This window comes from Artemia sp. Qi Xiang Cuo, chromosome 13 (genome assembly GCF_049724085.1).
Source record: "Artemia sp. Qi Xiang Cuo chromosome 13, ASM4972408v1, whole genome shotgun sequence".
Classification (NCBI taxonomy): domain Eukaryota; kingdom Metazoa; phylum Arthropoda; class Branchiopoda; order Anostraca; family Artemiidae; genus Artemia; species Artemia sp. Qi Xiang Cuo.
Window position 1 is genome coordinate 39,151,276 of NC_142806.1, and position 13,377 is coordinate 39,164,652.

Below are 13,377 nucleotides of genomic sequence, written 5' to 3' on the forward strand. Positions count from 1 at the left end.
AAGTCACGATCCTGATAAAATTTGCCTTTTTTTAAAAAAGGGGAAAACACCCCTTAAAAGTCATAGAATCTTAAGAATCACACCATCTCTAAATCGCAAAAATCACACCAACTCACACCAATCTGAATCATAGAATCACACCATCAGATTCAGCGTATCAGAGAACCCTACTGTAGATACACTAGATTTTACACTATATACACTAAATTGTAGATATTGTAGATACTTGGATTTTTTAAATTGTGTTAAAAAAACATGCAAATCTTATTTGTCAGTTCAATTTCTTAGAAACCTGCAAAACACATCGAATTCTTCCACCTTCTTTACGTTTAAAGCACACATCATTAAGCATACAATCTAAAGGCCTGTTTATTCAGAGAATAGGTTTCAAAACTTTAACACGTATCTTAAAAGACAATACATCCAAAAGATACGTCCTTAGCAATAAAATATTAAATTTCAAATCTTTATTATATCATATTTTGTCCCCTCAAGATTTTCACCAAATTTTACAAATCTCATATATACAAATTCCGACACATATTCCATTTAGCAAAAACTCGTTTATCGGAAAAATTCTCGAAACTGGAATTTCAACAGTTTCAACAAACACGGATTTTCCTTCATAGGTTTTGTCCTGGCCTCCTTTGGAAAACATATGCTCTAAGGTTTTCATATCCAAGGAGCTAAGTATTCTTTCAATAGGATCAAAATTTGCAGTGGCTGAAACACACGTAAATACATCAAGAATAATTTCGAGCGTGAAATCTGCTATTTCTGGCTGTCTAGATGAAATTTAAAATCTAATCCTAACCACAGGTAAAATTACAAAGCGTATTAATTATTATGGACCGGCTTTGTTGTTTTCAACTGAATCAAGGGATGAAATTCAAATTATTCGAACCTTAAAAAAATACAAAAACACAGTGATAACGAGAGCGGACAAGGGAAACACAATTGTAATTATGAATTTTGCAGATTATTAAATAAAAGTTAAGACCCGTTTAATGGATAAAAATACTTACAATGAAATAAAAATTGATCCAACGGAAAAATACACACAGCAGTTGAGAAAAGAACTAGGAATTTTAAAAGACAGTAGACTAATTACCCCTCAAATGTACCAAATTTTACCCCAAAAGTTGTTCAGCCCCAAAATTTTATGGTCTGCCTAAAATTCATAAGAAAGATATTCCGTTACGTCCTATTGTAGCTTGTTATAGTTCTCCAGATAGGGGTATAGGAAGTTTCTTAGCCACCATTTTTAAGCCTCTTTTAAGCACACAGAAATCCTATATAAACAATTCCATAGATCTTGTTGAGAAGTTAAAAAATCAAAGTACAACAGAAAAAACTATCTAACCTAGTTTTGATGCAGTTTCTATGTATACTTCATGCGATGTCCATAAATATGAGCAGTAAGAAAATTAGAGGAAAATTCAACTTTGTCGGATTACAAAACTTTGGAAATTGATACGATAATGACCCTTGTTCGTCTTTGCAACAAGTTCTCCTCGTATTTTAAATTCCGAAAAACATTTTTCCTTCAAACCATGGGCCTATCCATGGGCACTGTTTTGTCTCCTTTTTTGGCAAATTTTTACATGGATTTCATAGAACAGTCTGCGTTGAATAGTTTCCACTTAAAACACTCTATCTGGTTTCGTTTCGTTAATGATATCTTTTCTGTTTGGGAACATGGACAAGACTCTCTAAGAGATTTTTTGGCACATTTGATCTTTTTTGATTCGAATCTCCAGTTCACAATCGAACTCGAAGATTCAGGTAAGCTGTCTTACTTGGATGTTTTGATTATAAAAACTACTCCTAGCGAATTTTCTAGATACAGAAAGCCGACCCATAATGACCGATATCTACATTTTTTCTTGACATCACCCTCCTTCTGTGAAAAGAGGGGTAACAATCTCTTTAGTCGACAGAGTTTTAAAAATCTGTTCTAGTAAACATATAAATTCTGAATTAAACTAATGGTTACCCAATAAAACTTATTGAAAATATCATAGATAGACGATTAAAAAAGATAAAACAAGAAAATAGGGAGCCCGTCCGCCTTGATTCAGTTAGCTCGGCAATTAATCTTTGTTTCTTTCAAAACTGAACAAAAAGTTGAAAAATTTTTTAACTCAGGAAAGGATAAAACTAACCCTGTACTGGGTAGTGGTGTCTCCAGAATCCTGTGTTCATGTGGGAAAATTTACATTGGTAGGAGCCATCAACAAATAGGTGAACGTTTGCATGAACACAAAATTTCAATAGATAAGTCCCTGAGATTGAAAAATAACAATGACGACTTTGATTCGGCATTGGCCCTGCATATTTTTGAAAATCCGACCCATCTGGTTCTTTTTGACGAGGCAACCTTAATATCTACTGTAAATGGCCAACCACAAACTTTTAAAGAGGTGATTGAGATACAAAAAAAATACATAAACCAAAATTTAGCAATAAATAGAGACACTGGAGACATTTCATTAAGCCCATTTTATGACAGTTTAATATTGAAGGACTCGGTCAATATATTCGCCTGGTATAACTTTAGAAAACCTATTTGCACATCAAACGATGAACGAATTTGTAGACCAGCTAAGGCTAAAGCAAAACAAGGGGGTACTGCTTAATCATCTTGTTATATTTCTTTTTTATTGATTCCAACCTGGTTCTTATTTAGTTTTGTTCTGTCGTTGTCAAGAAAACTTCGAAAGGTTCGATTTTCGTTGGCTTCTTTTTTTTCTTTTCTTTCTTTTTTTTTGTTTAGCCCTGAGGACGACTCGGCGGAGGTCCTTGTCGAAATATTTGCTTATTTCTTCTTCCTCATGGTTCGCCACTGGCTGACAAAATCCTCGTTTTTTCACCTTTTTTGGTTTTATTTTTCATTTTGTTATTTTCTTTCCTCTCTGAGTTTCATTTGCCCTACTGTAGAGGTTTGATGCTCCTATTTTGTGATTTTTACAGAAGAAAGATCAAAGATGCGTGTTTATTTATTTATTTTTTCTAGGGTGATCGTATCGACCCTCTGGTCCTAGAATATTGGAAGAGTGCTCATTCGAAGGAAAATTAAAAGCTCTAGTGCCCTTTTAAAGTGACTAAAAATTGGAGGGCAACTAGACCCTCTTCCATACCCCTATTATTCTCAAAATTATCTGATCAAAATCCAACAAAAATCAAAAAAAGAAAATAAACAACAACAAAAACATGGTTGTTTTTAATTCTTATGATGTTTAGCTTTTCTTGAGTTTTATTCATTTTTTAAGTTTTTGGTTTTTTCATTGGTTTTTTGGTTCTTTTCATATTGACTTTCCGCCTTTGTTTTTTTTTTGTTTTTTTTTTTTTCATCGGCACTAACCTTGAATACATTATTTCGTTTCGCGCTGAAGAAGAGAGGCGGTTGTCCTCTCGATATATTGACTTTGTTTGTTCATTCAGTATTCTCTTTTGGCCTTAAAAACCCCATTTTTGATTGTTTCCTATTCTTATATTATGGCAGGCCAATATGGTTTAAAAAATGATCTTCTTTAAGTTACAAAAATTTCCCATTGTTTACGTATTCGATTTATTGGGAAGCATGCACACATTTTTCGGGTGCTGGTAGGATTTTCCACGGGGATAATTTTCCATGGGGAGGAAAGTTTCTAGGGATGTGAATTTTTCAGGGTTTTTTCCGAGAATGTGTAGCCAGATTTCCTGGCATTATTTAAAAACGATAATAATTACAATTTTATGAAAAAAGGCTCCAATGTGATGATAGGGCAATGACACACAAGTATTCACTTTAGGAGTCAATTTACACAAGCGTTTTTTTTTAATGCCTGTAAGCTCAGTGGTTACGCTTTAGACCCTAGGAACGAAGATGCAACGATGCAACACATATTTAGAATTCAGGCCAAGCAGAAAACTTAAACCCTTTTATAGCCTACTAGCGTACAACAGTTGGTCTTTCATGGCATATTTTACTTGTTTATTTTCCATGAAACTACCTTACCTGGCATTACACCTGATTTTATATCATTCTCTATACTTTGACTATGTTGATGTGAAGAAAAAGCTATGCTGTTCTTATTCCCACCATTCATCGGCGAATGAAGCAGCTGAGATGCTTGGGAGGTATCAACAGTATGTGAATCTGGAATATAAATTGAAACTGTTATAAAAACCTCTGTGCGTCAATATAAGAAATGAAAAAACAAAGTTGAAAGAATATACGTAACCTACTATTTGGATATAAAATATTCTCTGAAAGTCCTAGTACACATTTTGGATATTTGATCAAACATAAATAGGATGATATCTTTCCCTGAGGAACATGCTCAAGGTCATCAAAGTAATCTTGACTTGAATTTTGAGCAATGTTTACGGTTTTGTGAGAAGTCAAGTTTGGTTAATGCTAATGAAATAAAACAAAATCATGAAAATATAATAGTTTAGAAACAAATTTGGGCTATATATTTACACATTAGAAGGGTATGGGTGGGGGGGGGGTAAAGCATAACATATATTAAACACGTAACCTAACATAGGAACTTTTTTCCCCGTAAACCCCCAAAACAATAGTTTAAATATTGTAAACGCAATGACAAACTACGGTTTGCGATCCAATTCTCTATTGAAAGATATCCATTTGACTAGTTTCCTTTAGCATCTTTCCTGTGCAATATATCGCGTGGGTACCAGCTAATTGAAAAGTACCGTAATATTTTCCTACAATGAAGTCCCAAAGCCAAATATCTTCAAAACCTTTTTCTACAACCCCCAGATACAACAATGCGAACCCCAAAATGAGGAAACATCCAGCACTGCTTTCCTAAAGCACTGCTTTAGAACTAAGTCCATCTGATAATGACATATTTTTTTTTACTCCCTATTTACATGAACAATTTACCTATGGCTATAATTAAATTGAATTCTTACCATTCAACCTGATCCGGGCATCCAATGAGACCTGGCCTCTTGCTGATTGTTCAACAGACTGTTCCCCGAGAGGTGACTCATGCCGTATGCCCATGCGTCTTTCTAACTCACCAAGCTGTTCCTGGATCCTTCGGCGAAGACGACGTTCTTTCCTGAACCGACGTTGAAATACGACTAAAATAAAATTCTGTTGACTTACTTGGACTATGACAAGAGGCATGAACAACTTTAAATAACCATTTTAAGACATAAATCGTGTGAACAATATATATCACATTTAATATTGAACAGAAAGAAAACTTTGAAATACACAGGTTATAAAAAAAAACAATACAGCCAATGACCAGTTTTTACCGATAACTTATCAAAATGAAGGAGGGTGGTGAACCTAGACGAAAAATCGTATGGTTTCTACTTTTTTCTATTTTCTTATGATTTTCAAAAATTTCTGGACAATTCTCTGTTCCTAGGTTTGTTAAAACTCAATATAAAGTTAGAGATCTAAAATGTACTTGTTACGTATTATAGGTGTAATCCTAAGAGGCTAACAAAAACGTAAACCATTTGACATAGATTGATTCATAATACGTTAAAAAAAAAATTTGAAAGTTGCAAATCATTTTTGTTATCCATACGCTATGTATACTTTTATTTATTTGAATCTAATTGTTTTGACCGTTTTATTTCAATTTTAGTTTAGTTTTCTCTACCAATTGTGCCACAAAGAGAAAGAAAAAGTTAAAGACGGAGACAAGGCCGTATCCAGGGGGGTACCCGGTTTGACCCCCCCCCCCTAAAAAATTAGTAACCCCCCCCGACCAAAAATCCTGGATGCGCTTCTGGATGGAGACTTCTGAGATGGAGTTTGAAGCGTCTGACGGTTGAAGTTATGCGTCGCTTCCCAGTTTTATAGGCAGTAACGCCGCATGGTGGTGTTCGATCCTAAAGATGCATATGGCTTATTCTAAATAAACAGTAATCATATATATTTCTTAGATCATAATTAAACTAAGTTAACTCATTAGAGGATTGATTAAAATAATTTGTAGGTGTGTATAGTTGCGCGTCAGCTTTTAGGAAGGAGGGCAGGTGGGTCTTCGCGCAGGCGTTGATCTTCGTTTTTTTTATATTTAAACATTAGTAAGCTAAAGTCAATGCTCACATTCTACAACTTATTACATTTATGGCAATAAAATTGAAGCGATTCTAATTTATCATTTAAGAAAAATCATTAATGCTCTAAATTTCGAATAGTATGTTTGACATATGATTAAAATCATAATATGTTTAATTATTAAGTTAGTTAACAACTGAATCAAATTAGTTAGAGTACTTATGCCTTAGCAATGACTTTATTTAAAGGTTGTATGTGAACAGATAAACTTAAAGCAGTCAAGTATGATTTTCGCCATCAAGGCTAAACTTCCTTACACACTTTTTGTATTATGTTACGGGCGATTATTTTTCCATAATTAGATGAACGGTCTTTACTGAAAACATTCCCCCAGCAATGATAGAATATGTATTACATTGTGCTTTTATGATAAAACCAACCATGTGTGGATCTCTTAATATGCTAATGAGAACTCATTGTAGTTTCTTTTGCGTATAATCGCTCGGCACTTACTTATCTTAACAACTTAGTTTCTCGACGGATTAACATTCACTGCAGTGTTGCCAACGCTTTGAAATAAACTGTACCAGTTTTCCGATTAAAATTGTACCGCAAGAAAGTAATTTGTACCATCGGAACTATAGGTTAAAATTTTGCCATAACAATATGAAAATTTTCAAATAAACTAAAACTTGGAACAGATATTTGAATCAAAAAGAAGCAAGTAAAACCTAAATGTAGCAGGAAATCTGATTGTACCAAAAAATTTCCAAATGTACTGCACTGTAACAGGACCTCTAAATTGTGCCAAAAACGGTACAATTGTACCGCGTTGGCAACGCTGATTCGCTATCGGAGATTGCCACAAGAAACGCTTGCGAAAACAATCAATAATGAATTGTGTCTAAAATTCTTGTAAACTAATAAATATTTCTAACTTAAAAACACTTATATCAGTGTTCGTCAAGCATCGTCACGACAAGCCAATTCATACCACTTTTTAATTTGAATGTTTGGATGCAAAGTAGCAAAATAGAGATATCCATAAATAGCGACGAAGACCACACTGCCTTTCCATCATAAACAAATAAGTAGAACAACAGGGAATTTTTTTGATACAAGACAGTGGAACGCTATCGTAATCTAAGGTATCCATGACTACAAGTGAATTTCCCTTGTCTGCTTTAGTTATTATAATTGAAGGGTCTTTGCAAAGATTAGACAAAATTTTCATGTCGTTCCACTGTCTTGTATAAAAAAATTTCCCTGTTGTTCTACTTATTTGATATCCATAAACATATCAAAACTAAAAGTCCTTTTCGAACTTCATCGTGTCTGGCATCTCGTGGAATGGCTTTACTATGCGTCTAAGAAAAAGACATTGGAAGGCCTCGTAAAAGATAGTGAAGAATTTTTTCAATGTTACAAGAGATACAAAGGAAAGGTTTCAAAAACCAAACCAGCTTGTAAACTTTTCTAACAATATCCTGATTAAGGTTCGCCTCCTTGACATTCTTGCTCCCCCCCCTCCCTGTATTTTGATAATACCTTTGTTTTGTATTTTCATTGAAAAATATTTTTTGGTATTTTCATAAGAAACAAAAATGGCTCAATGCTATTCTTACGGGAGATTTTCATTTAATTCTCCGAAATTAATTTCATGGAATATCAGCAATAAGACATTAAAAATGTTCAAAGGCAACGAAAGCAGAATCAAGAGAATGGACTTGCACGATATACGACATTTGACAAGACTGGTAATAAAATGAAGGGTTTTGATTATAAAAAAATTGTATCAATTCCAGTTGGTGACTTAGCAATGTTTTTCAACCAGCAGCTGGAATCATTTTTAAAAGTTGCAGCATCACCACGGGAAAAGGCTTAGAACTTTTCCGTCTTTCTAAAACAGTATTACATTCAATCAGTCATATTCGTTGACATTTAGTCGGATCTATTGAAAAGTTTTCAGACGGGTTATCCAGGGAAATTCGGGTGCTTTTCAAAAAACAGTTATCATTAATATTCTTTTGTCAGTGACAGTGTAATAACTAGTGAGTGAACATTGTTACTAAATTCGATGACATAAGCAGTTCGAGGCGGAAACCACGGCATGTCAACTGAGTGACTAACGATTTCTCCCTGAAATTTGAGATTAGCAATATCGCTCTGTGAAAAAATAAAAAAATACAGCGAGTCCTAATATTTCTATTCAAACTTGGGTGTGGCGAATCATATTCTGGTTTCCATTTAACTTCCTTAATTAAATTCTTCGTTATCGTCATCCTTAAATACTTAACTAAACTGATTTAAAAAAAAAATGAAGAAATACACAGAGAAAAGATGATGAACTTTTAATGCATAGGAGTCGTTGCTTTCTTGGGTTTAAGCCTAGAATTGGGGCTTTTGAGATGCAGATATGCCAAGAAAACAATTCTTACTTCATAATACGCAGAAAAATTGTAGTTACCATATTTTGAAGGCGCTTCTAAAATAGTTTACACCCCGCCCCTCCCTAGCGTGCAAATATATAGCCAAAATTATTTATTTTCCATGCATTTTGCCATGCGTCACTCTCGCTTCAGCCCATGCACCCTTAAGTTGAATTAACGCTGACGAAATCAAGAAACAGAAAAGATAAATGGGAAGTACATAATTTGGGCTATATATTTGCACATTAGGGGGGGGGGGGTATAAATTATAGTTGAAGCGCCTTGAAAATATATTAACCTTGTTTTTTCTGCATATTATGAAATAAGAATTCTTTACAACAGAATTGTTGTTAGATGCGTCAAAATTAACCATACTCAACAGCAATATTACACAAGTTTAGTTTTATTACCACTCACTATGATAAGCATGTCCACAATATTTTTTTCTATCCACATATATTCCTAGAACTACTTTTTTTTAAAACATTTGATCTCTAAACCTTTCAATTCTCTTTCAGAGATTAAACTTGGTGCTTGAACTACGAAATATTTGTACTGCGGCGATAAAATAAAAATTTCTAGTGTGATCACAATCCTAGGGATTCTTTCTAACTGATTTGATCACATCACAAACAACCCAAGAACTTCCACTAAATCAAATATTTTATTATGCTACTGTAATACATAGTCTACATAAACAAATGAAAATAAAGACATGGTTCAGTAAAATTCGACAAAACCTCATAGACGATTTCTAAAAGTTTGATGAATAGACAAACAACATATGATCCATGTGTCACTGATTGACCCATTTACCGCTTTACTTCCAAAAGAAAGTGCAATGTCTAAAAGTAAAAGATAAAACACAAACATGGAATGAATGTTGTAAGAACCAAATGAAGGTTAAAATTAATGCTTAGTACAATATTTGAATTTGAGGAAAAATTGCGCTAACTATATTGGGCGGAATGCAGCGACATTTCCCGAACAAATTTTGGCATTGTAAGGTGTGCGCGTGTGTCACAGCGTTGCCAACGCATTGAAATAAACTGTGTCAGTTTTCCGACTAAAATTGTACAACAAGAGATTAATTTGCACCATCTGAACGGCACGTCAAAAATTTGCACTAACAAGAAGAAAATTTTACATAAACTAAAACTTGGAACAGATATACGATTCAAAAAAGAGCAATCAAGACCAAAATGTACCGCAAAATTTCCGAATGTACCACACTGTACTAGGACCTCTAATTTGTACCAAAAACGGTATAGTTGTACCGCGTTGACAACACTAGTGTGTCGTGCTCTCAGTTACAGGGTTGCCGACGACACGTAATTTAAGTCAAAAGGACACGTTCTCGTCTGCTTTAATACAAATAATACAATGATATAAAAGGGTGACACATTTTGGGAATTTATGACATAAAATGAAACATTTCCCTGTTGGAAATATATTTTGGTAAAAACATACTTTTCGAAATCTAAAAATGTCTAGACATATATTTAGTAAAAAAAAGTCAGTCATCTCGTCCTGTATTTGACTTTTATGCCCTTTTCCAGCTACGGGGTTTGGTTTCAAGCATAAAAATTATAGGCCTACGTGTTTTTCTTTTTAATCTTAGCAATTTGAACAGGTCTATGACGGCGCTGCGAAAGATCTCATATTGCATGGTCCTTCAGTGCTTTTTCTATGGATGAAGAACGTGGGGACAACGATTATCCCATCTTATTTATGTCGCAAGTATATTACTGTTTACATGTTTTATGACTTCGTGCTTTCACACATAGTCATTTTATATGGAAGTTTTATATCATTTTTTTTTTTGTATTTAAAATGAATTGACAGCTTTGAAAATAGGTTTGCAATGCGTCTTTAATCAACAATGCAAATGGCCAAAAAATTGGTTGGGAACAAATTCATGAGCCAGAAAGTTACCAATCCTGCTCAGTTATAGATCATGTTCAGTAGCACTAGAAGCTCTGTCATGCAGATAAATAACTATTTTGCAGTTATGTCAGTGAAAACATTAATTACTTAAAGAAATATTACCTTAGCCAAGCAAAAAGAGGTTATTTCCAAATATATGGGCAGGAAATTATGGATGTATCAAAACTGGTGATGAATATGTAAAACTGTTATTCCTACTAGGATTTAGAATATAGAACGTCAGTTTTCTTCAAGATTTGAGGGAAATGACGACTAAAGAACAACCTGAATACATTGTTACACGTAAATCAAATTTTGAAAAACAAAGTAAAGTTTCAAAGAGTTGTGCTACCACCTACGATCCCGCTGCATCTCCAGAGCATGTACTTATGGATTCTGGGCCTTTACGGTCCTTCCTATGCTATTTGGGGCCTTTACGTTCCTTCTTATGCTATTTGGGGCCTTTACGTTCCTTCCTATGCTATTTGGGTCCTTTACGTTCCTTCCTATGTCATTTGGGGCCTTCCTATGCTATTTTCAAAGAGAGTGAGTATGCATTATACTTTGGGTAGACTATGTTCCATCTTGTGCTAGTTTGGGATTACATAACATGTAAAATGATATCTCATTTGCATTAAGCTAATTCAAATTGCGAAAAGGTATTCCATTTGCATAACTCTGCTCTAATTGAATTGTCGGCGACAATGGGTTGAAAATGACATGTAATCACTGCTAAGCCTTTTGTTGTTGCTAGTGGATTACCCAATTCACTTCTTAGTTTTAACTGACAGAGTTCCAAATACGAACATTTTGAAAAGCAGACAGGTTTTTTTTTTGTTTAGCATTTGCAAAAAAAAGGGTTAATTAGTGATTGTATAATTTTTTAACATGAAATCTCTGAATAAAATATTTTTGAAGCATATACTTGACGATGGATAAAAGGGTTAAGGTGATTAGCAATTACAAGCAAGGATTCCTCCACTGGTTCATGGCAGTAGGCTACGCATATCAAGTTAAAAATTTGACAGAATGAGGTATTTGAGGTGGAACTTGAACTAAATCAAGCATGTGGATATTCGCTAGATTTAAGTGCCCTTTTTAAAAGTCGAAAGTGGTTTGAGGGGAACTAATCCCCGTTTTCAGACCTACGTTTTTTAGATTTTCGTGGGTGTTTGGTTCCCGGGGTTTATTATTTGAGAAGTTAACTTTAGTATTTCGTGATTTGACATGCCTGAAATCATGAACTAGAATAGTTAATTAGCTGTTTGGGTTTTCAGACTTAGTTATTTAGATTTTCGTGGGTGTTAGGTTCCTGGGGTTTGTTATTTGAGAAGTTAACTTTATTATTTCGTGGTTTGACTTGTCTGAAATCATGAATTAGAATATTTAATTGGCTGTTTGGGGATTTTCGGACCTAGGTTTTTTTAGGTTTTCGTGTGTGTTTGACTCCTGGGGTTTATTATTTGAGAAGTTAACTTTAGTATTTTGTGGTTTTACGTGCCTGAAATCATAAATTAGAATAGTTAATTAGCTGTTTAGGGTTTTCAGACCTAGGTTTTTTATATTTTCGTGGGATGTTTGTTTCCTGGAGTTTATTATTTGAGAAGTTAACTTTAGTATTTTGTGGTTTGACGTGCCTGAAATCATGAATTAGAATAGTTAATTAGCTGTTTGGGTTTTCAGATATAGTTTTTTAGATTTTCATGGGTGATAGGTTCCTAGGGTTTATTATTTGAGGAATTAACTTTAGTATTTCATGGTTTGACTTGCCTGAAATCATGAATTAGAATTTCTAATTAGCTATTTGGGGATTTTCAGACCTAGGTTTTTTAGGTTTTCGTGTGTGTTTGACTCCTGGGGTTTATTATTTGAGAAGTTAACTTTAGTATTTTGTGGTTTTACGTGCCTGAAATCATGAATTAGAATATTTAATTGGCTGTTTGAGGATTTTCAGACCTAGGTTTTTTAGATTTTCGTAGGTGTTTGTTTCCTGGGGTTTATTATTTGAGAAGTTAACTTCAGTATTTCGTGGCTTGACTTGACTGAAATCATGAATTAGAATAGTTAATTAACTGTTTGGATTTTCAGACCTAGGTTTTTTAGGTTATCGTGTGTGTTTGAATCCTGGGGTTTATTATTTGAGAAGTTAACTTTAGTATTTTGTGGTTTTAAGTGCCTAAAATCGTGAATTAGAATATTTAATTGGCTGTTTTAGGATTGTCAGACCTAGGTTTTTTAGATTTTCGTAGGTGTTTGTTTCCTGGGGTTTATTATTTGAGAAGTTAACTTTAGTATTTCATGTCTTGTTGTGCCTGAAATCACGAATTAGAACATTTTATTAAATGTTTTGGTTTTCAGACCTAGGTTCTTTAGATTTTTGTGGGTATTTAGGTCCCTGAGCCTATTATTTTAGAAGTATAACTTTATTATTTCTGGATTTTAATTGACTTAAATCATGAATTAGAATATTTAGTTAGATGTTTGGGTTTTCAGACCTAGTTTTTTAGATTTTCGTGGGTGTTAGGTTCCTGGGGTTTATTATTTGAGAAGTTAACTTTAGTATTTCCTGGTTTGACTTGCCTGAAATCATGAATTAGAATATTTAATTGGCTGTTTGGGGATTTTCAGACCTAGGTTTTTTAGGTTTTCGTTGGTGTTAGGTTCCCAGGGTTTATTATTTGAGAAGTTAACTTTAGTATTTTGTGGTTTTACGCGCCTGAAATCATGAATTAGAATAGTTAATTAGCTGTTGAGGGTTTTCAGACCTAGGTTTTTTAGGTTTTCGTGTATGTTTGACTCCTGGGGTTTATTATTTGAGAAGTTAACTTTAGTATTTCGTGGTTTTACGTGCCTGAAATCATGAATTAGAATAGTTAATTAGCTGTTTGGGTTTTCAGACCTAGTTTTTTAGATTTTCGTGGGTGTTAGATTCCCAGGGTTTATTATTTTAGAAGTTAACTTTAGTATTTCGTGGTTTGACTT

General features: G+C 33.9%; 1 protein-coding gene across 3 annotated transcripts in view; it reads right to left on the minus strand.

Annotated features, from left to right (window-relative positions):
• Positions 1-13,377, minus strand: part of dac (dachshund family transcription factor) — a 141,705-nt gene that overhangs the window by 16,691 nt on the left and 111,637 nt on the right. For all 3 annotated transcript variants that reach the window (XM_089099574.1, XM_089099573.1, XM_089099572.1), the window contains exons 9-10: positions 4,927-5,100; positions 4,001-4,141 (exon numbers count right to left, since the gene is read on the minus strand). In XM_089099574.1, coding sequence (XP_088955700.1) covers positions 4,001-4,141; positions 4,927-5,100 — 315 coding nt within the window. The remainder of the gene's footprint in view (positions 1-4,000; positions 4,142-4,926; positions 5,101-13,377) is intronic.